The following is a 27,846-nucleotide window of genomic DNA, read 5'->3' as shown; positions in this document are numbered from 1 at the left end:
AAAGTTTAAATGAAGAACAAGGGCACTGAAAATGAAGCATCAAATATATTGCCTGAATCTAAAATTAGGAACGGGTGAAATGATATGGAAAATAGAAAATGGCCAATATTTTGGTCAAAAGACCAAAAGGAAACAGAATTTTAATGAAATTTCAGATAAAAGAGACATAATCAGGCATGCATATGCAAATGCCCACATTTTATTGTCTCACAAGTGTGGTGTACTCAAGCCACGCACAATGTCTGAGGTTTTCAATAGGATGCATGCTCAGATCATTCTTGAGGGCTAGAAGAGTACCGTGTATCTGCAAATTCCCAGGTACAGACTAGAAGACCAGAGAGAAGAATGGTCAGTGAAAGAAAACAGTTGAGAGGAAGAGGGAACGGGGAAATGGACAAGAAGGATCTTTGTGTCCTGAGGCAGAATATTGATGCTTTCTGGAGAAAGAGCAGAAGGGCTGGGCAGTAACTGGTGAGGCTGGGAGAAAGCAAAGAAAACATGACAGAGCGTGAAGGCAGAAATAGGAATGGAGAAGGCGAGGGCACACAGATTACATCCCTGCTGTCTGGTAATGTTTAAAAATCATACCATATATTTCATATCATGGGTCATATTTTTCAAACAAGCTACCTTCTCTTGTTACTCTAAGACTTCACTCCATGATATATTAAATTCCTGAAACAAATATGGCTACACTTTGAAATAAGCAGAAAGCAAGAAATAGTAGTGCTCACCGAAATATTTCTCGGTGTTTTTTTATATTCCAATCATAACCACCTTTACTGACAAGTTCAAAAAACTCGGTCCTTCTCCTGCAACAAAACAGATTATCAGAGAAGGAAAAAAGACACTGGCAGGGCGGCGCTGCGGTAGAAGCACAGTTCTCTGGATGATGTGAAATCATTGCACCTCATGTGTTATCGTTAAAGTCGTTACACTGACAGTCCATTTAAGCGAAACATACTAATTTCCGAACACGTTCTATAAATGTCTGTTATCAATGTCAGAGTTGCCTAGTAAAAGCAATACTGTATTTATGGTCCCTGCAGATAAGGAAATAAATGGCACCAAAATGTTCAGTCTTCCATGGAAGCATGAAATGTTCAACTACAGCAGTGGACAGATAGACAATAGAAACACCCCTGAAATATATACACCCTTCTCTTTACTTGTCCTTGCAAAATCATTTTTACTTCTGGATCCTGAAGGTTTTTTCAGAGGTGTGCAATTCCTGTTATTTCCAGCACACAGAACAGAACAGTGAGACACAGGAGCTAAAGATGTCTTGAGTTAGTAGCTCTTATTGACTAGAAACTGGGTCTCCCTGCTTGGTCCTGTGCTTTGTCTTCTGGAATATCTTGCCTATGTCCTCAAAGACGGGACAAAACACGAGCCAGAACATGTTAATGCTTGTTTGGTAAATTTTTATGGCACTGAGAGTCCAACCAGCTCTTATTGCATGCAGCGTGACCACAATATGAAACAGATCCTGCCCCAGATATAGCAGAAATTGAGGTACAAAAATCTGGGGCAACTTGCCCAGAATGCCACAACGTATTAGCATCAAAGCTGGAAAGTAAATACCTATGTTCTGAGTGACACTCCAGTGCCCTATCTCATAGAAGACTCTGCTATCTCTTTGTCAAGTGGAACTGTAGTTAGATTTCCCAACAGGAGAGACTTTGCAAAGTTTTATATTTTTTACGTTTACTTCAGCTAGACTGAAATTTTGAACGGTGATTATTGAACGCACAGTCTCACGGTAGCCAGTACAGGTTTTACACACGAGGAGATGCCCACTTCCAGGAACATTGCCCTTGATCAATGGACAGAATTTTAAGCGGGGCATGTTGCATTATTCTGGTTCCTGACTGCCATGCATTATACGACCAGTTGCTCCTACCGTAGGGCCTTTCTATAACGGATTTCCTGACAGCAACTAGAACAGGGAGCTATAAGGACTGCACGATGACATCTAATCCCTTATGTTTCATGAAATGAGACATAAAAGAGTTTCACATTACAGAATTTTCTGGGACAATGCAAAGTCACATATGCAGAAAACACAATTCATTTCTCTCACACAAAGTCATAGCATCCTGGCCTCAGTAGAAATAAATATTGCAACGATATGGCCAAGAGTAGTTCACACATAAACTTTAAACCAGCCTAATCCTGAGCAGATCATCAACAACTACATACTCTATTAAGAGACTGAACAGTGGATTTTTGCATCCTGTATTTCAGTGCCCAGTCTAACAATGTAAAATTTGGTAGTGATTTCATTTGAAGTATTGAATATTCTGGGCAATTCATATGTCACTGAAAAAAAAACCAAGCAAGACTGTTTAAAGCTGAAAGCTCAGGAAGATGACGTCCCAGAAACTTCAAATATTCAAATTTAAAATAGAGAGATCCATAAAAAATAATTGAAAATGTGAGTCTCAAGGCCTTCTGTTAACCTGAAAACTTTAAAATAAGAAGTTTATTTGATATCCATTTAAATGGATGCAGAAGTAGTAGTCTGACTCCACAGAGAATTTCTAGTGTAGCAAGGAGTCAACCTGAGGAAAGCAGCCATGTATGAGGAAGCAATTTAGTGTTTCCTACTGGTTGCCGATGCATGGTATCCAAAACCAAGAGGTTTGCTATTATTAAGCAGACACAATATGCCAGGATTTCAGAAATAAACAGAATGATCCCAATTTTGCAATGTCTTTGAGTAACATTGACTCTGGTTGTATTTTGCCTGGAAGAAAATGCTGTTTTGCTATATATAGCACATCCACTTGCTCTACAGCCCAGTGGCTCAATACATCATTTGAATGAATTTCCATGAACTTAACTTTGGTTCCATGCTTTTGCTTGTTATATTATTTGCAAGCATCATTATCTAGAATTATCTACTAACATCAAGTATGTTTTCCATCTGACCTTTCACTGAAAGTCATCTTTTTGTTTGTTTGTAGAAAAGTAGTGCCTCAAGAAGGTCATAAAGCCTTGCTCTACCTGGAGTTTTGTTGCTGTTTTGCTAGCTGGACTTTGTGATCACTAAGTTTAGGCATTCTGAGACCACTGATAATGAGAATTTCCTTCTCTACAAAAATATGGAAGATGTAGCAAACTGAAAAAGCAAGTTAGGTACTTGTGTGGAAACATCTGTTCACATAGGGTGGCGTTAAGAAGCATAAATCATTGTTTCAAGGGAGTGATTTTCAGGCAATTTTGGAAGTAAAGTAGCATAACAACTACCCGATTAATGAACTGTAACAACACAAGAGGAAAAGATAACTTATTTGCAGACTTCTGAGTAAAGAGGCCTCATTTGCTAAAAGTTTTCTGATTCATGTAGCACATAAAAATCATTTATGCAAGCAAGGAAGAATAATCTTGAAATTCAGCTGATGTCTCTTTTTTTTGACATTATTTCTCTGTATTAAAACTAGAAAGACGACTTGACCATGTAATTTTTCAACCTAAGGCATGCAGAGAAGAGAGCTCTATCACATCTGGCTCTGGCCTGGGTTCCCTCCGGAGGTCTCTGCCACGGGTTCTCTCCAGGGCAGAGCCTCTGGCTCTTCCAGGGGCTGCAGGATCCCAGCCAGGGGGAGCACACGGGGCTGTGCCAGGGCAGCTGCCCTCTCAGACCCTGCCACTCATCTCTTCCTCGACAACACAAAACATTTCTGCAGCACTTGTTATTTGTAGTGAGACAGGAGAACCTGTACTGACACATCCCTGTGGTCCTTGTATCTCCCTTAAAGCTGTCAACAAATTCCCCTGTCACACCAGCCCCTAGGTAACAAGGGATCCTAACAGACGGCTTCAAAAAGAATATGCTTAAAAGGATTTATTTGTCCTGCTCAGAATTTTCATGTCAGCAAACAGAAATTTCTTCACGACTAATGCTTAGAAGTAGTTTACAGTCAAACTATTTATTAAAACCCTTTCTTAATACAACTCCTCTGAGAAGAGACTTGCAGGAAGCAAAGAGTATCAGTGGGTCTACTGCCCGTACTGTTGAGAAACAGCCCTTGGCACACTAACCAAATACTGAAAAAAAAAGACAAAGCAAATATTGCAGCATCCCAGTTAGCGTTTTTACAATTAACACTTAAAGATACAATGTTGATATAGACAGTTGAACAATTCCAGGGTAAAGACTTTGCCTCAAGTTTTCTGGAAACTTGGTTTAGTATCAACCATCAGCACAAAGGAGTGGAGGAATCCAGGTATATCCTCCTAAAAGTCAAGAAAAACATTACTAAATGCTACCCAACACTGTTTAGGATAGGATGCTAATGAACATCAAGCAAAAATTCCTATGGATAAATTATTCTCAAGACTGGGAAGGTAGTATGCTGAAACTGCACATCCGACAGCACTTCTCCCTGTAAGTCAGCCACAGGCACGTGCCAGAGAGCAGGATGTCGAAAGTGCAATGTGACGGTGGCATCACGACTACCCTGACTACACGCACACTCCCATACATTCGCACTGGGAAGAGCTTGGTACTAATTAACAGTATTGGAAAAATGTAAAATAGCACCAACTTGAAATCCCTTAGAGATGCGATTTGCAAACAAGGAAAAGGAAGAAAACCGGATGAGAGAGATCCTGTAATATGTCTCTCAAGTTAATGTTTTTAAGACTATTCTCATGTGACGCAAATTGCCATAATTTGTCCTCAAAGCAGCAATGTGTATGCTTTCATTATCTCTGCAACTGGATCTGTAACTAAACATAATATTTCTTAGCATACATGTTTAGAAATGGTGGAAAAGAATTCTAAAATGTCATTGATTTTCTACATGTCTAAAGAAATGATCACAGAAGGGACAGAAGAATTACGAGACTGAGCTGTAACTGATTCCTGGGATTGCTTTGAAGTATAAGTCTAGGATTTCACTTGCTTTTTGTTGATACAGACATGTCACGCATTAAAGCAAAACCTACTTGGACACTTGAGATATTTCTATTAGCCTAAGATATACTAAGTATTAGACTAAATCTCTTCAACCACAGCTAAACACTAACTTCTCATATTTTATATCCTTATTGGTATTTAATAGGTCATTAGAGCAAGTTCTTCGAATTTTCATTTGTCAAATACAAGAAACGCCAATACTTACTCAAAGTACAGAGTGAGGTCTGTTGCCAATATCGATTGCTTTAGAAGCTGCATAAGGTCACTGTAGTCCTTAGAGGACAAGTTAGCGAAGATGTTGTGACCCTATAATGAAAGAGATAAAAGAGGTAAAGGGCTGGCAATCAATATAGGTTTTTAAAAGGTTTTCCAACTCTTTAGTCTACTGTTTCCCTGTAACAGAGGCCTTTTCTGATTCATGGCAAAACTACAACAAAATAATAATGTTAATACTGCTGAGATTACATTGAGGTGGAAGAGTTGACAATTGTAATCAAGCACCTGGGATGTTTTTCTAAACTCTGCTGAAATTATAGCCTCTTGAGTAAAGATTTACTCTTTGCTCTGACCCTGTACAGACTCAGTTTATGGGGAAAAACTATGGATACAACTCAATCTTTCCTCTTATTAAATGTTTCAGGGAGTTATGTATTGCAGCTTTTGAGTTGTGCTCCTAATAGATTTATCTGTGCTGCTGCTTGCAGGCACACAAACTGCTGTTAGAGCAGTCAAAGACACTAAATCAGTTTTTTATTCAAAACATAGCCCGTTTGCTCACTCTGTCCATTACTGCATTGTCTCACAGCATGTACAAGCATTCCCTACGCAGGCTAAAGAACTGCAGCCTTTATGCAGTTCATATGTCCTTTGTAGGCCCAATAGGCTACTTTCTAAGGAATCGTGGATTAAGAATTTGAAAGGTGCTCCATGGCCAGAATGAAAGGAAACAATTAATATTGCTATTTGAGAGCAGGAAGGTCTTTTTGTAACTGAATCTCTGAAACCTAAGAGGGAGATCCTATAATTTCTCTATGAAATCCTAGAGGAAATAAGCTGAAAGAAACAAAATGGAAAATCCTAAAATGTAAAATTTTTTTTTTTTCTAATCACCTATAGAAATAGTGAGGTTTCTGCTAAACAGTCTTATTTTGGTAGTATTTAGCACTGTAACGCACACGTTCAGTATGCACTGCCATCTACTGCTTAGGAACTTTAAAACGCTCTCAAAAACAATAATTTTCCAGCAACACGATTGCTATAACCATGATGATCTGAGGATCTAGAAGAGATAAGGTGTGGTGGGTATTTTTTAATAGATTAGCTAATTGTTGGACTAAAAAAATAATTTGCCATGCATAAAAGATCGTCTTCTCTATGCCAATGAAATGATTTTTTTTTCCAGCTAAATATTGAGAAGGATTTGAGAATCTAAATCTTATTTATGAAAAACAATTTTAAAACCAAAGTACTGAGAAGAAAATAAAACAAAATGTATCAGGAAAACAGCAACTCTTACAACAGGAGTAATTCACCAAGTTGGCTGTTATTCTATAATATCTTTGCCTTTCTGACCTGTTTCATCATGTATAAAACCGGGCCACTGCAAAGCTCAAAATCGCTTATACTGCAGTTAGCGTGTCAAGAGTAAACGATAAATAGCTCCTTTGTCCAACATGATAAAAACCTAAAGAAATAATACAATATACTGTGTTTCTTTCTGCATAGCAAAACCAGACTAGAATATCAACATCAGTGGATAGGATATTGTCATGTCAGCTTATTTGAAAGAGGATTCCTACTGTTCAGCTGGGGAAAGTTAGTGTCTGTTTAAGTACATTGGAGGATCCAAATCTGCATTTATTCCAAACTAAGAGGTATTGTATTCCATTAGTAAATAATATCCATCGGATTAAAATCTCGTAGGATTAATTTCCTGGTCTAGAAATGACGACCTGAAGAAGCAACTGCCTGAATGAGGACTTGCATTTCAAGTAATATTTTAGATCTCTGAAAGAAGCTGGAGTAGATTCCAAGGAAAAAAAAGTAATTTTTTTTCATGGTTTTCTTGATTTTTAAGCTGAAAAAGATAAAGAAAAGCATCTAAACAGACATGAGCTATCTAAACAGACATGAGCTATAAGCTTTCACAGAGTTGTCCATGTCTTGAGCCTATCTTCAAAGAGATTTCAGAAACTAGAGAAATCACTGTTTCCTAGGAAAGATTGTTGTAGAGGCTGAACAGTGTCATTGGTTTAGAAAAAAAGCATTTCCTGTTCTGAACCAGACTGTTTAATTTTCAAATGCTTCTTTTTCTTATGCCTTTCCCTGGTAGTATAAGGAGCCATTTAATTCCTAGTATCACCTTTTAGATAAGCTAGGCTAGGCTAAGCAGATTGAGCTGTTTAAATCTCATGCTGGTGCTCTCCTTTCCTATGTCTACTTTCTTAATGTCATGTCGAGAAACTGAACACTAAAGCCACAGTCCCATGACTAATCTCTGTGGCACTGTACACAGAGGTAAAGCCATCACCCTGTTGCCACTCGTCTGTGGCCACGGGACATTCCCAGATGCTCTTCAGGAGTTACTGCAGATCAGCATACAGTCTCCAATTGTGCTGCATGAACAATGTTTTTGGTTTTATATATACTGAATGCTTTTTGTAACAACCTATCTGTGTAAATTAAGAAAATATATTCATTGCTTTGTAAGCATTGCGTGTCCATCCTTCTACTTTTCTCACTTGTTACATCTCTGGGGTAGTGCTTGCAGCATACTGTTACGCATAAGGTATTCTAGGCAAGAACTATGTCTTTGTATGTATCTGGCAAAGCAACTAGTGTACTTTGGACAGCATGATATTACTGATATTATTTTTTAAAAAATCATTTATTAATTATGCAAAACTATAAAAAAAATACTGACTACATAAAGACTGTCAAAGACATTAAATTCGTCCAGTGAAGGATGACTGTGATACTCTGAATACAACACCTGTGGGGAAAGGTAAGAGCTTGTTTCACCTACCTATAAACCACTGAGCAGGATATATGTAAGAAGACTGAGAAAAGCTGACAATATGATTAGGATATGTTCTCCTTGCCCCTAGCTGATTGAGACAAATATAATCTCTGGGCTCTATGATCAGCATTTGTAGTTGTTTAATTTTGTGCTAGTTGTGACCTTTGTGGTAACCAATAAATAATCCCTCAAGGAGAGGGCATTAAAAAGGTACTGTGTGTGGTATTTCCTTTCTCCGGCTGAAACTGCCCAACGGCTTACAGTGAGATTAATAGTAATGCTTTTGTACCTCACTTTGGAGAATCATGACAGCATGATTGAAATGGTGGTGCTCCAAGGTAGCAGAGGTGCCGTAGAGCTGAGCTAAGGCTGATCCGCTCCTGAAACAGAACATGGGGAGTCAACAAATACGGCGTGTCTGCTTACGAAGCAGGTTTCAGAGACAATTTAGTAACGAAAGTGCGTAGCCACACTCTCCCTCTCCATTTCAGCAACCACACTTAAGACAGTTGGCAAGATCAAAATACTGATTTAAAGCCAGATACAAGGCATTTATGTTCCAGACCTTGCTAAATATCATCAGCTGACTAAAGATTTTCCTGAAACTACATGAGATTTTGTAATGCAAATATGCTAATACTTTTTGAAAGTACCTCAGCGATGCAACAGCACAGGTGGACCACTATGCAGTAAAGACAAAGAATAATGCCCTTCAGCTAGGACCGGCTGTTCTGCTACGAGTTTTTATTTTTAATTCTCGATAGATATAAACACAATGGCTTACAATGGGTGATTACAAACTCTTTAAAAAAAAACCAAAACACAACAACAAAAAAAACAAGTGCAAATGCAGTGAGGTTCTGTCAGTATTTAAAACCATGCACTTAAAAATGCTAAGGTAAACAAAAAACCACAAGTGACAGCAGTGAATACAAAAGTAAAGTTGAGCATCTCTTTAGAATGTATTTTCTCATGTTTATTGTCTAAAACAAAGTTAGCTTCAAAATGCACAGCAGAGGTGGGTTTTCTAAGTGTAAAGACAAAAACCTATAGAATACCATTATAAAATTGTGAATAGTTGGGAGATGTAGAGAATGGGACTAGATTATCAGAACAGCTACTGTTCACCATTACTTCACTTCTGGGACCCAGCCTAAAGCGACAAGATGGGTTTTCTTTCCAAGGAAATGAGAATAAGAGATTATACTAGAGACAAACAGAAAGAGTCTCCTAGGAGCATATACTACAAAACTGCACCATATTGATATTTAATTATCAGAAGCAGCTATATGAGACAGAAGGATGTCCAGGAAACATCATCCCTAGAGGACATGGTGTTGAGATATACAACAGAGCCATTTCAGACAACTGTGATATTGCCTCCATCATATACCTCTTGAACTTTCATCACACAGAACAGCAGTATTGAACACTGAAGATAAAATAGGAAAATGCGATGCTTAAATTTATGTCAGGTTAGGGGAATAAATCACAGCTGCGGTTATGAAAACTACAGCTTCTGTTTCCAGGGATGTTTTATACATGTGTGGTAATGTTTGTCTTTTGTTAAATGTCTTCAGCAATTTCTTTATGGAGTCATAAAATGGCAGCCTCCTCTTTGTACTCCATTGTGAAACAAGTATAAGTGACAGCAGTCTGATGTTTAAACCTCTACCTTTAAGTCAGCCATCCCTCTGCACAAGAGATATTGTTGTGTAATGCTACAGTGGAGAAGTGGTTAACTTAATCAGAGCCTAAAACGGTCAGGATGTAAATCTTAGGTCTCCTTTTCGTAAATTAGGAACATAAACATCAATCAGCCGAGCTTCCTTCCCATTTGTCTCGTCTTTTTTGATTCTCTTCAAGACTCAGCTGCAAAAAGGCATCTAGCAGTGCTTGGTAACCTTTGCACCATGAGCTCTGTCTTTTGAGCACTGCAATTGATTTTCCTTGCTATGGTGATTGAAGATCCAGACAGTGTCATTGTTTCATTGAGACCATACAGCAACACCAATAGCTCAGGAAACGGCAGCTTAGCGAGTTTCAGAAACATCATTTTGAGTGATGTTCACTGAGGCAACTCACTGAGGTCCCCAGAAATGCAGCAGCCCATGCACACACACACATTGCAGCAGAGTATTTCTGCAAAAGGTAGAACAAAATAGGCGATACAACATCACCCTGCCTTTCAAATATCTTTTGACAACTTTGACTACTTCCTGGTCATGCTGGAGGATTAGCAGTAATGCAGAACAGACAAAGCTGCAAATGCATACTGGGATCTGCAGGACAAGAAAGCCTCAAGGTCTCATATTCTGACTGTAGAGGACCTGGGGAGTCAAGAAAACAACATGGGTTTTGGAGGAGTGTCCGTATCCAACAGCTTTATTTCACAGCTTGGCCAGGATGTTGTCAGGGGACATTTCTTGTTGTCCCACTCTATTCTCAGGGAACACAGATTTTTGGTAAGAATTTGACCTCGACTCAAAGGAGTTCCCTTACCACCACAGTAAGAAGAAGTACCCTCAAACCTTCCACAAACCTGCTTCTACCTCACTGTGTCTGAGGGCAGCAGCCTGGACAGTAAAAACATATGCAAGTCGGGGCTGCTGAATCGGGGTCCTAAACACTTCGAACTGAAAAAAAAAAATAATTTAGAATTGAAAATGGTCTGGAAAGCAATATTTCACACAGGTGATGCAAGAAACTGCCTTCGAGATCCAGCTTCGTGTTCTGGTGGGTACTGACCATTGCAGGGTATGGCCAGCCCACCCCTGCCTGCTGCAGCATTCTCCGAACAGGCTCTGTGTCCTCTGGCACGTGGGGCAGGCCAGGGAGGAGGCATTTCTACAGACCAGGGACCCTGTGTGCTCCACAACTGACCGGTATGTGGAGGAGCAACTGCCCCAGGCACCCGCTGTGGATGATACACACCAGAACTCCAGCACGATGGCAACGGTTTCATAATTCATAAGCTACTAATTACTTTACATATGCTTGCCTATACTGGTGGGAAAGTTTTTGTGAAAGCATTATTTCAGTTTTACCTATTTTCTTTTCTTCTTAATAGTTGAACAAGGTTTTGCTTAACGTCATCCATTCCAGCCAGCGAAAACAACCCAGACAGACAGTTTCAGTGTTTCCTAAGTTGAATACCAGAATCAATAGTACCTGAGCCTGAAAAGAACATCAAGTTTTGGCAGCACGTTTCAATACGTGGTGTCAGTTCAACAGCCTGATACAAAGGACAAGCCAGCAATTACCCAAAAGTACAGAGAATGATAAAGATGGATAGTCACTCACTACATACAAGAATAAGAATACTTGGCCTTGGCCTAGGAGGCCTGAAATTAATGCTTCATTCTTTATCCTGGTCACCTTTTGATCTTCTGTGGAAGAAAAACAAATTAAAGTAACAAGAATTAGAAAACTTACTTGGCTTGAAAGGCATTGTTGGTTCCCCTGTGGTCAAGGTCATGACATAAGCATCCCACAATCAAAGCTAAAATTTCAATTTCAGTTAGAATCTCCTGAAATCCTGCAGTCTGAGAGCAGAAAAAAAATAGCAGCTGTAACTATCAGTAGCAAAAGGGATAAGTAATGTTAGTCCATCGAGCAACAGTCAACTTTGTTTTGATACCGTGAACATTTCAGTAAGGAGAAGATAAATGCTTTATTGTCGTATTATATTCCCTCCTGTATGTTAGATGGTTAGCAGAATAGATAACATCCTTGGAGTGATCTGTTATTATCTCTCTGTTGCATTTCCAGCATGCCATTTCTCCACTGCCCAGAAAGCAGTAAAGGCAAAAAGGGCTGAAAATAAACACCAATAACTACATGCTAAGACAGGAACTAGAATTTCATATCAGAGAAATACAAACCAAAATTGATTCCATTTTGAAATTATTGTTCAGAGAAGTATTTAGACAGATCTCTTCAATCCTGAGGTGACCATCTTAGTCAGTGCCTACTGTCAGAGATAGCTGAGATGTTAAATCAAAAGATCTATAAAAGAAGCCAGCTAAAATATACTCTATGGAACTGTTATGAACTATTAAGAAATTTGTTATCTGGGACACATGAAATGAAGCAGCATGATTTAAAGACAAAATGTCTTAAATGGCCTGTTTCTGCTGCAGATACCCACTTGAATTTGGGAGAGAATTTTGAAAACTGATGTATTGAAATTCCCCATGACCAGCTCAGACCAGATACGTCTGTGTGAATGGGGGAGCTGATCCTAGAAACTTTTTTTTTTTTGCCACTATACTTCTCTTTGTGGATACTTGCCACAGCAGTTTTCCTGCCTGAACTGCCTCATGTCAGAAAAGAAACACTACTGTTGTTGCTAACCTCAAGTATCCTGAACAGATCCTGTCTGGAGGAGGTGCTGGAGCCTGTGTGGGACACCACCTCCCTGGAGCTGTGCATCTTACCCATGGCAGAAATAACCTGGTTCTTCAATTCTTCAGAAGCACAAGGGCATATTGCCTGCAAAAATGACTGGCTGAGCTGGAAAATCTAACACTTGTCTTTCCACAGTGCCAGTCTCCAATGACACTCCTCAATTAGCCACACGATTAGTTGGTATGAGAGGACATTATACAAAAGGAATACAAAATATATTTATATTGGAGGACCAAACCAAGATTGAACACTAGAAGTGTGTAAGATATCCTGAATTCCACTGCCTTTCAATGGGGCATAATTTCACCCACTGGCAAAAAGAGGGTCAAGAGATACAAAGACAGTGAATATCAGTTGGACTTGATGTCCTGTCCTTATGTGGTAGGAACTTATAGCCTACTCAGAAATGCTGGTCAATTGCTGCAATACCATGTGAAAATTCTGCTATTCACCTTGAAGACCACAAATTCTACTCAAGTAAATGCACGATCAAATCCAAGTAGTCTGAAATGTGGCCACAGTTGGTATTTAGGCAATACAGGGAGCCAAGATCCTCCAGGTGCTCAGGAATGCCTTTCAGTGGGAATTGAGGAAGTGTAGGACTTGCTACAAAAGCTTTATAATTGTGCTCAAAGTTTACATATTTAAAAATATGATCAAATATGAGGAAAAAATGTTCCTTTTATGTAGAATCCACTGGTGTACACAGTAACTTGAATATTATGAAAGAGATTCTCCTGATTTCTAGTGACATTGCTTTTTTTAGTTTCAGTAACAGCTATCCAGGTAGAGGAAATTCTCTAAAAAATAGTGTTTTCTCTTCTTATTTTCTAAACATTACTTTTATCTAACAAATAATAATCAAGGTCTATTTTTAAAAAAAGGGATTAAAAAATAGGTTTGTAACTAATAACATGCCATGTGTCAAGTTTCAATCTAGAGAAAACATTCATGGCTAAGTTAAAACAACTTAAAAGAGTAAGTTTTAGAATATAAAATTTATGCTGTAATAAATATTCTTTAACATAACACAAGCTTTGATTAAACTCAAGGATTCAAACTCTATTGCAAATGTAGGAAAGCCGATTAAGGAATTTATTAATGGCACCAATATCTCAAAAATAAACGCAACATTCTATTTAATCAACAGTGTTGTCATTGAATATATGAGAGGAATATAGCCTATTTCACTTAATAGAAAGCATTTAATTTAAAACAATGTTACGGTAGGGGATACCTGCTTTGAACATAATGCAAGAAAACAGAGGATTACATTTCCTCATTTTTTGAATTTACACAGAGAGAAAAAATACATGGCTATAGATGACGGTGCAGTAAAATTTATTTTCACCAGAAAAGGAATGACCCATAACTCATGAGTGGCAGAGTCTCCGGTGAGTTATGGAGGTCATTCTTTCATGTGAGGAAATGAATTGCACTCATTATACCTTGCCCCACATGAATATGTTTTGTTATTAGCACACCAGATGGGATTTTAATTTTGTGTTGCTTACTTGTTCATTTTTACTTTTTGAAATAAGTATCAATGTGAACTGTGTTAGGCAAAGGCATTGATAATGAAGCCTGGGCTTGATCCTGCAGTCTAGTCTCATGCAACGTCCTTGGATTGCAGGAGCAGTCTTGCTTCAGTGCTTGTCTTCAGAATATTTGGGTGAGTCCGAAATACAGAAATGGGGCTCGCAGGACTGGGCTTGTAACTGTTCAGTGTCTAACAGGAGAGAGAAAATACTTAGATATACAGGAACATACCTTAGTATGCAGAAGGCTGACTCAGGAGTGAAACAACTGGTTTAAACTTTGTTGAATTTCTGTTGTTTGGCTTGTTGAACCCAGCTGAATTTTCCTTCCACATTCAGTGGGAGCATGATCAGGCCATTAGAGACCAACATATTACAGATTAGACAGTACTACGCTACGGAAAGTCCTATCAGAAAATGCCCTAAACCAGACCTATTTCTTTATATTTGTGATGCAGCCGATATTGCTGACTGTCATGGAGAAATCAGGAATGGGGTGCAGTAACTGCACAAAACAGTGTTGTCTTGACCATCAGAATCCCTCTCTGATACTCAAAGAATTTTCCCCTTTTGCAAGTGAAAAAACAAGGCACTACTAATTCAAATGGTTCCCCCAAGGCAAACAGAGGAAGAGTGTCTCTTGACTCTCTCTTTTGTGTCTTTTGTCACAAGATCTGTCTTCTATCTCTGGAAGGGAGAGCAGCCCAAGAAGATTGTGCACCTGAACTTATTCTGTTCTCAGCCGGAGCCACAGCGAAGTGGGGTGGGATGCATGCTGAGTCCAACGCCATGGCCACCCGCATCCAGCCCTGCGCGTGGAATTGCTCGTTCAGTTTATTACCAGGAGCGTGGGCAATGAAATGAGCTTGGCTTGAAAATCTTGTATCACCTCCCACAGACAGTTGCGTTCCTGTGCTAACTGCTAAAAGGATCCTGAAATGATGCTTTGAGAGCCAGGGTCAAAGCAGCTGATGGTTGAGGTCTCTCAGGCTTGCTGGTGGCTGTTGAAGCAGCGGGGATCTGCGTCCTCTCTGCTGGCTGCCAGTGCAGTCACTGCGAGCTCAGATGGAGATGCCTGGCGGGAGAGAGCCTTTCCCACAGAAAGAACAGCCCGCCCAAAACCTGGCCTTGGAGCTCCACCTAGAGGTCCTCACGGGGAGGTTCGAGGGCTCCTCACCCTGTGGAACCGTTCGGCAGAAATTAATGCAATTCCATGCTGAACGGCACTGCCTGACTTTGCCCTTACTCCTCAGAGTAAAAAGCTTTTCATTTTTCTGTAACTGAAAAAAAAAAAGTATGTCAAGTTTATAAAACCTGAGAAACAACCGATGCCCACACATTACCACGAGATTTCATCAGAGATCATCAGAAGGTGCCCGCTGAAACAATGTTAACTCTGCTCGGCTGAACAGCCTCACCACCAGAAGAAGATGTGATCTTTCTCTCTTGTTGAACGTCTCCATTTCCTTTGTCTCACAATGTACGGTATGACTTTGCTACGCCTCCGTAAACGCTCACAGAAACAAACCCACACAGCTGGGACAGACCTCGCACTAGACCAACATCTACCTGCTAGGGGACATCGCACCGCTTTTTTCTTGCCCGACACACAAGGCGATGCCAAACGGAGGAGGAAGCTGGGAAGCCACGCACAAGACAGCTGTGCCCTGTGAGCAGGAAACAGGCCACGGACTGTCTCAAGTCCACGTAACACGGCGCTGACCTGTGCTGCAAATGGCACAGGCTGTGGAATCTCCACCTCTATGGACAGGGTCCAAATGAGAACCATGCAACAGAGACTGGCCAGCAACGAGAATGTAAACACTCAGTGATTAAAAATTAGGGAACAAGCATACGATATCTCAGATAAATAAATACTTGCACGAATGCTATTGATATGACCGCTTTAAGGCTCACGATAGATGACACTGGCCATTAAAACTGAACACAAAAAATGGAAAAACTCGAATTCTTATTTTTATCCGGATATCAGACAAACCCAAAATGTAAAGTACAGTGGAAAGTGTTGTGTGCACACAGACTTGTTGCTTCTCTTTTGCCAAATAAACCAGAATATTAAGCATCCAGGACCACCGAGCTTTTTATTGATGCGTTTACAAGAATTAACTAGTCAAACATGGAATATTTCATGCAGTGAGGTTGCTGTGGGGTAGGGAGAGCGAGCGAATAAGAGCAGTGGTACTTTCAACAGAATTTCGTTGTATGCTGAGAGGAGTTACCAGTACTGATGGAGATACACGTTAATAAAACTCAGAAGTGTTACCGTGTCCAATGGAGACACAAGATTCACTTAGATCACTATGTTGGAAGATAATCTTAAAATGTTTTAAGGCAATACCTTCTACAACTATGTAGATGGAGCCGGATAAGAAAGTAATAAATATCAACATAATAAATACTTCTGGGATTCTAATCTTCCTTATTTTTATACTTTCCAACTTAAGAGTCTGAAATACATGTCAAATCAGAGTTCCAAAAGAAAAACATTTCTGTAAGATCAAGTTCTATAACAACAAGCTTGCTCCAAGACTGCCATCTGTTTCAGTCACTTTAATGTGCCTGTGATATCACTGTCACTAAAACACTATAAAGTTTTGCCAAATATGTGCCACCTTACGTTGAATAACCTAATTCTGTGTGCTTTTCTATTGGAAATGAATGAATGTCATAATGACTAGAAAAGAAATCAAACGTTGGAAAACGTTTAGACAGGTAAGGCAATGTGGCAGTAAAAGCTTTTATGGGATTATGTCTGTAGCTGGATACTTACAGTTAACATGGCAAACATGAGCTGGCAGACGTTGAACGCATGCCTCCAGTTGTGATACAGAACCATTCGATAATTCTTCCTAACCGTCAAAAGCCACCTACACAGCGTCTGAAACGAAAAGTACAAATTTGTCAGGGCTACTAAATGTGTACAAACGGACAGAGCAGTGCCAAGACAAAAGCAGCAGATATCTCTGCAGTGCAGATGGTTACCTCATAGTCAATTTTAAATTTCTGAACCATTCCAAGTTCCATGAACATCCGCAGGGCTGCAGTAATCATGGCATCCACATCAAGCGAGAAGTCATCAAAATGGATATCGTCAATGCCAAGCTCTGACACCAGCGGGATGTTTGCTGCCTGAAAATGCCAAAGGGAAAGGGAAACTTCTGATTCAAAACTTGAGTCTTTTTTTTCTGTGTCAGTCTTACAAGAAACCATCCATACATCCGTTCTGACCTGCCAATACCTCCCCTGCTTGATTTGAATGCTGAGCAATAAAAGCCTTCATCTGAGAAATACAAACACGTCAAGCTAACAGAGCAGGGAAACAGTGGGAAGGAGAAGAACCTGGTATGGGCAGGAAATATGTTCCCCATTGCAACTGGAGCCCGTATATAGCATTTAGACTGTGAGAGCTGACCACTTTACAGCACTGCAGTAACACAATATATTCCGATGCAAATTACAATGCTGTAATGCAAGAAACATCTGGACAGCCAGCAGCTGTGAATTTTAATTGCCACCATTCAGAAATGCAAAGTAAATATACTGCTCTGCAGAATTTCGTCATCCAAATGTCTTTACATTCGTAAGCGTACAAGTGCCCTTCGCTTTACACTGTTCACTACAGGTTCACAGAACCAAAAGAAGAGTAACGCAAGAAATGTCTAGCAGAAGTACTTTTCGAAGTAAAATAAAAGTAATTTTCAACACGCTGATTATGTAGTAAGTCCCTAAACAGCAGGGAAAGCCTTACATTTTGCTTTGTCCCTGTAACAGCGGACTTTTGTTCTGTTCGTAGGAGAGGAATGAGCTTTTCATGCACACGGAAACATATGACTGAGTGTGCAGGACTCGCTAACGCATACAGTGGTACTGGCCCAGTGGCAGCACCTGCAGGAGCCAGGCGGAGGTACTGACAACCCTCACGGGCTTGTTTGCCCTTCCTTACGCCCCTTTGGACTTGCCACTCTTCTCCCTAGAGAGGGCAGGTGGAGGAGGCTGCATTTGCTGAAGGAGCATCTGTTCCATGTCTCTTGAAGTGAGAAGGTGATGGGTCAGGTAGAAACCTCACAAAGCGGCTGGATCCAACTCACAGGCCACGAGCTGGACCATGCTGAATGAGTTAAAATCACATGGACTCAGCTGGTATGGCAGATCCAGCTACTCACTTGCATAAAATATCGATTTGTTCGTGCAAACGTAAGTTCACCTTCACAGTTGCAGCTTCTATATGACCACCTTATGGCTTCCTTTTTAAAAACTTATGTTTTGAAATATTGCACCCTAACTACAATGAGTTACTGGCATGTAAAAAGCTTTTTCTAGCCAAAGGGAAAGTGTCACCTCGATAATGACTTTGATTAAGCTGGTTTAGCTATACCATGTTAAGAGAAGATGGTGTAAACCTGCCATAAAATAGTATTAATGTTGCAATGTTGACTCATTTGCTAGCTAGAAGAAAAGTCGTTTCAGTTCAGCACCCAGTAAAGCATGCCAATAGCACAAAAAGTCCTGGTGTTATGACAGAGAGGTTAACTGACATAGGAAATAAAACATCAAGTCAAGCGTCATCCCAGGACACAACTGAAGAACCTGGAGCGTGCAGGCAGAGACGTAAGCTCTGTGAACTGCATCCTTCCTTTGTCGGCTAACGTACTTATCCAGGTTGAATCAATTCAGCATCTTTTTTTGAATAATTATTGAAACATTTGAAATACTTCTAGATGATCCCAACAGGAGTTACACCTTAACACGCTGTAAGGTCTGGCTGAAAAGCTATATATTCACTTCTGAGGTAAAGAAAGAAAATATGGTTAGGTGTGAAACAGGAACACTGCCCCAGAGACTGTGCTGCCCAGACCTTCAGTGGTCTTACAGAAATTGTGACTGTTTTATCATTCAGTTATTCTTCAGAGCTTTGGGGGATACTCAAGATGGGTACTAATATTTAGTGTATGAACACGCTCGTTGCAAAGTAAATGCACTCTCTATAAAATGTCTCTGAGGGAAGAAATGCGTTTGTCCATCTTACTTGTTTGTTCCTTAGAGAGAAGTTTAAATAACAAAGATGCTGAAACAGAAGCACTTGATTGTAAGTACACCTACTTAAAATTGCTTTAGTAAAACTATCTTTACAAACATACTGCTGGATTTACATTAACTTTGAAGTGGGCTCTGAGTAAGATTTTCACCTTTTTTTGTCCTCTTAAAGGAAAACAGCTATTTTCTTGCTATTTTCACTGGAAACAAACACTTTTACCAGTCTGTTACAATTCAAGGGAGAACACTTGAAGCAGTTGCTCAACTACAATTGTTTTTTCTTTTGTCAAACAGTGGAGAAATAACAATATATTTCAAATCTATTACAAACTGAACAACAGGATATTAACAAAGCGAGTCAAAAACAATTTCTTCCCACGTCAGTCTGAAACTTTTAAATATTTATGAGGTTTTACATTCCTAAATTTAACAGGAGTGCCATAATCCAAAATAACTGCTGAATTAATAGCCAGGAGATAACATTTGTATAAAAGACCCATTTGCTTTACAACAGCAATAAAGGAAACAACAGAATTATGAGTGTTGAGACTAATTTGAATAAAGTTAAAAAAATGATATGTTGTGGGGCTGCAGCAATATTCTGGCTGCACCTGGTGTTGTCTGTCCTCAGCTTCTTATGCTGGAAATGCAGCAGTCCAGGGTTTATAGGAGAGCAGCCATTAAAACTTCATTTTTTTAATTACAAAGATATAAAAAATATTCATAATACAGAATATTAAAACATCCATTCCTGAAATTCTGCTGCACTGCAGGACAAATTCCAGTGGATTTCTTTAAATAAACAGCAATAACAACACTCTTTTCTAGGATAACAGAGGGAATGAAAGTGCCATGACAATAAGACTAAGGGGCAGGCAATTAAAATTCAAGTTACAGTGAAATTGTTTTTTAGAGCACCCTAGCAATTTAGAATAACTTAAAAGGCTTGCTTCCTTTTGAATATTTTGAAGTTCAGTTTCCCCTTTCTAAAAACAATTAAGAACATTATACTCTGAAGTCATTTTACCCTGTGGATCAAGAAATTTCATCGCTCTTCATCCTTTGAGAAAAATTCACGACTCTTCTGTGAGCTTATGGTAAATTAAAGCCAGACATGCCTCCTCTGGTCATATCTCTGTACCCCCTGGTACTCAAGTGAAAATTTATCTTGAAAGGAACCATGAACACAAGTTGGGCTTAACACATGGAAGGCAACAGGTCTTGCCTAATAAAGTACCAACTCGGCAGTTACTGGACTGGGAAACTATCACCACTGTAGGCAGCTTGAAAAAGAGGATGCCATGCCCCTGAATGAGAGCATAAAGACAAGGTCTGTGGTTACCCCATACTCAGACGTGCACAGGGTGGGGTGGGATAGATATAGGAAGGAGGAAAAGTGCCTTTGCACTCCATTCAGGATAGGAGACAGATTCCCCTTTCCTCATTGCTCTTTACTATCATGTAAATTGCTTCATAGCCTGCTCAGTATATGTGAACAGCTTGGAGGTGAGCGACTGGTTGAGCCTTACCTTACATCATCCATTGCCAAAGGGCCATATTCCATTAATAACCATCATACTTCCAAATACATGGACACCAAAGTGGCTTCTACCAACAATAAAGTTCCAATGCCGGCTGCTATAAATGACAGTCCATGGAAATGGAAAAATAATGTTTCTGGTTCAGTATTAATTAGCCTTTGGGCTGCTATGGATGAACAAAACTTAAGAAAGAAAACTTTAGGCAATTAAAAAGTCAAAGTTTTAGGGAAATTTTGATAGGCTAAAGATTTGAAATAAAAGCTGCTATTTGATGCTTACACCTTAGTGCTGCTGCAGGCAACTATTTCACAGTTTTAGAAGTATGTATAAAACATAGGCTGTATAAAATGGTTTCTTTATATTGTTAACACGCAACTAGACAACAACAAAGATAAGCATTCATTCATACTCGTTTTTTCTTCTGAGCAGGATGTGTGCATGTGTAAACACATGTCAGAAAAATGCAACAGAATATGCACACGCATACACACCGAGCATTTTACAACATCTTCCCTGTAAGGGGAGAACGAAGCAACCCAAATCAATCAACACAAGCAAAAGGGGAGACTTCTGCTGCTCGTACTGAACATATTTCCTGAATGAGAGAGAGGTTTTACGTTCAGCTTGGTTAATGGTACTGCAAATTGCTTTCCTTTTAATCCTACTTTCAGTTTCTGTCATACACTACACTAGTACCTTCATAATGGCCAATGCTGCTATTGAGAAAACATATGCAAAGCATACCGTTAAACACTCTCTTACAAATTAACTTTAAATCAGTTTATAGTTATAAATAGTACAAGAATGATCCATTGGAAAAGGGTGAAAGGAAAGGGGGCAAGCTTCGTGTCCTGAATAACTTGTAGGTGTGATAGCTGCTATAAGCTCATGATAGGTGTCTTGCTGTTTTAGGATCTGGAAACACATTTCCTGTCCTTCCAAACAGGGAAGAAACTTTATGGATTTTCCTAATGATCCACACAGTAGGGAAAAAATGTATCATGTCAGGAACAAACATGAAATAGTGATTTGGATATTTAATAACCTCCTATAGCAGAATTTGGTTATGAGACAGTCTGGGTCAGTGGTGGAGGGAGAAGGCAATTTTGAGGTGGTGATTACATTTTGTTGCATTTTGCCATCGTGATTTCCTACAAGTTGGTACACACTCATAGGCAGCTTAAGGAGTTTCTTAAACAGAATATACCTACCGCTCAAGGGTCTGATTGTAATAACCTCATTCAGCGTTACACGTTATATGAAAACACAGGTTTTGATCCCATTTGATGCTAAGAACACAAGACAAAAACATAATTCCACAGACTGACAGGGAAGGCTTACTAAACGAATTTGCGCTAACTCTTCTAATGGCATATTCTTCATGATCTTCTACATCCATATTTGATAACGTGATAAAATCAGATGTAAGGAACCTGGTGAGCTCTTCAGAGAGCATCCTTTCTCCTCGTAAAATGTCCACTACCATGGAAGCAGTCCAGCTAAACACAGAAATCATTGGACTGAAATCTGACTTTGCTGTGTCAGCATAAACGCTCTGTACTTCATTTTTACTAGTACTACTGCGTGGATAAGACATCAGTGCTCATTATGCAAGGAAAGCATTCTGAACCCTACTGAGAAGTATATTAGTACAGCTTTCTTAAAAAAACAGCACATTCTGCCATTTGGTATGCTCAGCTTTTTTTCCATGCGATATCAGGACTATTCTGTAACAATAACTTCCACCAGTGAATAGAGTCCACTTTTTATATAGTCCTCTGGACAATGATGTGTGGAATGGTCAGCAAGGTTTCCTAATCAGATAATACTACCAGACCGATAGAAAAAAGTAACAAGAAATTTGAATATATATAACACATATAAAGACATCCTGTGAAATATATGTCCCAATGTAGCAAAAGAATGACAAAACAATACGGCACGCCTCTCAGCTGCCAGGGACACTGCTTGAGTCAGAAGTCCATGTGCTACAGCTTCAATAGCAGGTTAAGATCCGACCTCGTTTATACCCTGTAGTGAAACCAGAGCTTCAGACAAGGTGACATACACAGAAAAACAAAGACTACCCTTTCAAGTATCTCTTCACCTAGAATCTCTCTCAGATTAGGAACTGAAAAATCTTAAATGCTAATCATCAAAAACCGAACAGAAAGCATCAAAGTGGAGAATATTAAAATGTAATGCTGCCTTTATCTCTCACTTAATCTTGGATTAAGCCATTCTAGAGATGGTATTTTCTGATGACAAAGATTTTTATTTGTAAAGGGTTCTTTTCATATATAAAGGCCTCTAAAATATTTGCTTATATTTATAGCTGCAGGCATCTTTTAAAAATGTATCTTTATAGTCAGTAGGAGTAGTGGACAAATTTTGCACTTCTTCATAGCCATGGAAGATCAAAGCCTGTTATGCTCCAGTCTGACACGTTTTTTACTCCCTCCAAAGAGGAAAAAATCAAATGTTTCAGCTCAGGGATGTTTTAATGCTCAGAGCAACCCGCCTTTTAAAGGCCTCCATCTGTTACTGCAGACTGCAAATGGCATCTCTCTGCCCTTCACAATGCTGAGTTAGCATCTCTTTTCCAATGACCAGCTGTGGCAGAAGCAAGACAGTGGCATTTAAAGGGAATTTTATAATATTTACAGTAAAGAGGAGTGGGTGTTGAAGAGACTTAAAGTGTGCACCTGTATTATCTTCTGGATTTTGCTTCAAAAGATTTTTTAACATGATTATCACAGTAGCAATCCTGCTGCCTTCAGGAGTGAAATCATCCAGAAACCCAGAATCATTTAGTTTGGAAAGAAGCTCTTGAGATTAGCCAGTCCAATGCCACTGCTCAAGCAGTGGCAAAAAATCCCGAACGTTATTCACCCTTCAGCAACTTTCACCAAATTCCAGTTCTCTGAATGGGATCACTTGTAGCAAGGGATACTCAAATCATCGCAACTGGAGACTGGAATGAGGTAAGAGTGAGGATTTGGGCTCATCTGAAGACAGTTGGACAGAAACATGAAATAAGGAGACCTCACGCTACCACATAAAAACATTTTGCCACTGTCAGATCTACCAGACTCCCTGTTTCTGCATGCCAGATGCTGCAAATGTTTTATCCAACAATTGTTCAGATGTAAAAGACATCAACAGTCCCTGGAATAGGATTTATGCATTTTAAACCTCTTCAGAGTAGCCCAGCAGACAAGCAGAGAGCTGCAACTGTGAAACCAAATGCCCAGGCTCTGCCCGAGATCCCACAGTAGGTGTCTGAGCCCTTTGCTGGAAAAGGTCATTCATTGCTTTAGTCAAAGTTTCACATCTGTAAACCAAGAATAATGCTGCTCTTGCATCCAGCTCAAAAATCTGCAGCTGAAGCATGTATTTGTGGTGCACACTGCTTCATCCTTAACTGGCAAATTAACAGTGTAACACGTAATTTAGGCATGAAATGTGGAACAAAGAAGGTTGCACTTGGACTGGTTTCAAAAAGTTATATTTGGTTTGACCATTTACCAAACATAACTACTACTTAATATGAATACTGGTATTTGCTTTAATTAAAAGAGAAACTTCATGGCATTAAGCAAGCTATTTATTCTGCTCCTTCCATTATAACAAGAAAAGTAGTCATTAAGCAATATAACACTATCAAATACAGCATTTAGGAAATTTTTTTATTATCATGCACTGTGGGCTGAGGACAAAAATACAGTATTTACTTTCTGCTTTCAGTATAAAGCTATATGTGCCTGAGAAAAGGATTTATATTCTTATAATTTTATTTTTAAAAGGGTAAGGGAAGATATGTCATTACAGCATTACACATGCTATTTTCAAAGGTAAGCCCAAAATTATAGCTAAAAAGCTGAAAGTATTTTGAATGTTTCTGATCAGTCAATCAGTCCTGTCTGAACATGCCACTTTCTGAAATTGGGACCTATCAAAAGGAATAATACATTTCAGAGATACAAATACTACATTAAAAATTTTGTTACGAATTATAATGGAAAAACCACAAAGGACGTTATTTATGTTGCTAAAAATCCATCCTTGATATTAAAGTTGTTTCCTAGTACACAGAAACAAAATATATGGCAGCCTATAAAAGGAACAAGAAATTTCTATTTTAAAAGAACAGAGACATAAAATAAAAGCAATTAATGGTCTGAACATCTATTATTCTTAAGGCCAAAGTCCATAACCACAGCAGCCTAGGACTGGAGTTTTACAGGGCATGGACATTCGACACAATGATCTCCCGAGGCGCGCAGGGGAGCGTTCACGTCCTTTTGGCTTATGGTGATTAGGAAATAACCAGTGTGCCACATACTACAGGCTAGCAACTGTCGACTTTTTATGACCATTGGTGCAGATGAGAAGCTCATACAAAAGGGTCTATTTAGTCTCTGTCCCAGAATTTTAAACAAACACAAGCAGCAAAGCTAGGGCAAGTATTTCTCCGTGATACAAAAGCACCAGGCATGCAGGCTGCCATTTCCCACAACAGCCTGACTTGGTTTTGGTGGGCAGAGAGTCAGCTTTGTTGCTCCCATGAAGAGCAGAATGGGTAATGCATGACTCTCTCATGCCTATAAATTTGAGAGGGTGAGGGAAGAGAGATACAAGGTAGCCTTCTCCTCCACAAGACTACCTAGGAAGGGGAGGAAAGGCTCTAGCTGCTTCCCTGGAGAGGAAAAACCTGATTAAGGGTGGAAGGAACAAGGTCAGTGTTCTTCTCACAGAGGACGTGATGTGAAGGCACAAGGAGAAACTGGCTCTTTCAGTGACAAACAGCCCAAATTGTGCCCCGCAACACTCAGTTGGACACAGAGCTCATGAGAGAAAGAAGCGAAGGCGTTGCCAAGAACAGACACTAAAAAAGAAAGAAAAGAAACAATAAAACCTCTAAACCCCTACCAGTGCCACAGTGGTGTACACACTAGCATCACACTGTTTTCCATCCCAACGTATTCCAGCAGCAGTCCCTGCACCCATGCCAACCTGTGGGACCACTGGTCATGTGACACCGTGGGTCAGTGGTGGTGCTGCAGGACCATGCTCCTGCTGGCCACTGAAATTTTCTTTCTGAGCATCTGTGACAAATCAGGCTGGCGGTGCAGTGACTGGTGGTGAAAGTTATGCAAATACATGAGTGGGCTACTGCTCCACTGGGGAGAAACTCCTATTTCAGATCTGCTAGAGTGACAGCTATATCAGAATATTGTTAGGTAGAGCATAAATAATATTGGAAACAGCTTCAAACTTACAACATACACTTATAGAAAAGCTATCGAGAACCTCACAGTGATTATCCTTAAAATACGTTCTGTCTTTTGTCTTTTTCTCCTTGGTTTTCATCATGTTCTGATTGCACATTTAAAAGAAATCCACCTATCCTATTCTGAATCCATAAATCAGTCCCTAGGAGCACTCAGGACTTCCCAAGAGAGCATTCTCCAAAAAACCAGATCTCCATCTTGCTACAGTTTAACAACCCAAGAGGATTATCCTGAGCAAGGCTTCTGCAGGGCTAACTGTGAACACAGAGCCCAACTCCTCTCCCCATAGCAGAACATATATCCTCCACAGCACCCTTCATCCCACAAAGCACACTGGCAGGGGAAGCCCGAGCACACAGCCCACACAGCAGCACAGAGCTCTAGTTCACACACAACTCACAGCCTAATCAGGTTTTCTGAGAAAAAAAAAAACAAAACAGACCCTGCTCTTTCAACAAAAGCAAATCATAGGCACTTAAATACTGTATTTATTTAGCTCTTTACTTACTACCTCTATCTTACTAGCTTTAGAAATTTTCTTTAAACAAAAGTTGCTTTCATCTCTCACTACTTTGAGGTAAAAGGCTGCAATACAGCCATAAATACTTGTTTCTTGTCATTCATGAAGTTCTTACTGAAGGCCTTACAATACATATTAACTCGCCCCTATGAAAACACCCTTATGATATTTGACTGATGTAACTGCTCCTTTTCTCCTAGACGCCTTGCACCTGCCAAATTATTGTTCTGAATAGAACGCCTTATCCTGTGCTTAGACAGTGCTGCATCAGCTGAGGAGGTACAAATCTCAGTGAGGAGGTCTGTCGGCGTGACTCTGTTTTAGGGATGCTGAGGATTGTCCGTGCCTGGCACAAAGCTGTGGGGTGCACAGATGCCTCAGCCACCACTGACTTAAACAGAGAAGCATTTAATGTGCAGACAAATGAGAAACGAGCCAGGCAAGGAGCTGAGTATGGGACCCTACTGGGGCTGCACTGCTGTGCTGCACAGTACCCAGCTCTCCGTCTTCCCCAGGCTGCTGCCACACAGCCCTGAGGCAGGCACTACATAAAACCACATCTTGCCACAATTTGCCATGGCGTTGCTGTGATTATGGCACTTACAGCCCTTCCTTACCATCACCCACAGCAACGGGTTTCCTTCAGGGAAAGTACAGATAACGCAAGTAGATACATGGCATCAGTTTAACACTAGAGTTTATGAAGGCCATAAATAGGAATCGTTTTCTGGGGGTTTTTTTTGAGACAGATTTTTTGTGTGCCCACAAGCTTGTTGTATGCCTGGGACAAAACATGTGCTGCTGCACAGCCACCCAGAAGGCAAGGTTAGCTGAGTTACCTTAAAGCGCACCAAACAGGGTGCTGTGTGTGCAGGGGGATCACAAGGGTGCTGGAAAACACTGGTATCTGATGTTCTCAGCTTTTGTGTGTGTGTGTGTGTGTTCAGAGCTGGGTGTAGCTTGTTGCAAAGCACAAGATGATGGAACACTTCACAGAAACGGCCTCATAAAATATTCAGTTTCCTGTTTTTGCCTGGGGTACAATCTGCACATTCTCCATACAGTTGCAGCAAGAAAGAGAAGTGCTAGAGTCTATTTCTCATATGTTTAGAGTGTTTACGCTTTAAATTTCAAAGACCAAAACCACAGAACTACTGACACAATCTCTCTGTTAGAAAGTACACTTACTCTGCCTGGGATTTTGCCCAGACTAAAACAATAGAGGAATCCCCCCCAGGCAGACAATGATACAGTGTAGTTAATAACCTGTAGAAGGTTGTAATAGCAAATATTTTTTACCTAACATATGCTAGATATAGTTTTGCTTGGATGACGCAGGCCTATATACCCCAAATATGAATTGATCTAGAAAACTTGTGCATCCATGTAATTTTTTCCTTCAAATAATCCCAGAGTCTAAATTAATACTGCACAGTAGCACGGTCCCTCACATGCTGGTGTGTGGGAACAGGTCTTTCAGCACAGCCTCACCCTTAACAGCTGATGGAGGAATGCACAAAAACATTGCTGGGTATGAGACTG

General features: G+C 39.9%; 1 protein-coding gene across 1 annotated transcript in view; it reads right to left on the bottom strand.

The window, feature by feature from the left end:
• Positions 1 to 27,846, bottom strand: part of PDE11A (phosphodiesterase 11A) — a 139,084-nt gene that overhangs the window by 19,804 nt on the left and 91,434 nt on the right. Inside the window, exons 11-16 of the mRNA XM_086615713.1 lie at positions 16,898 to 17,044; positions 16,686 to 16,793; positions 11,382 to 11,491; positions 8,236 to 8,326; positions 5,133 to 5,233; positions 735 to 812 (exon numbers count right to left, since the gene is read on the bottom strand). Coding sequence (XP_086471839.1) covers positions 735 to 812; positions 5,133 to 5,233; positions 8,236 to 8,326; positions 11,382 to 11,491; positions 16,686 to 16,793; positions 16,898 to 17,044 — 635 coding nt within the window. The remainder of the gene's footprint in view (positions 1 to 734; positions 813 to 5,132; positions 5,234 to 8,235; positions 8,327 to 11,381; positions 11,492 to 16,685; positions 16,794 to 16,897; positions 17,045 to 27,846) is intronic.

The sequence above is a fragment of the Tauraco erythrolophus genome, chromosome 8 (genome assembly GCF_009769465.1).
Source record: "Tauraco erythrolophus isolate bTauEry1 chromosome 8, bTauEry1.pri, whole genome shotgun sequence".
Taxonomy (NCBI): Eukaryota; Metazoa; Chordata; class Aves; order Musophagiformes; family Musophagidae; genus Tauraco; species Tauraco erythrolophus.
Note: the sequence above shows the minus strand (reverse complement) of the source record. Positions and strands in the feature narration are given on the sequence as shown.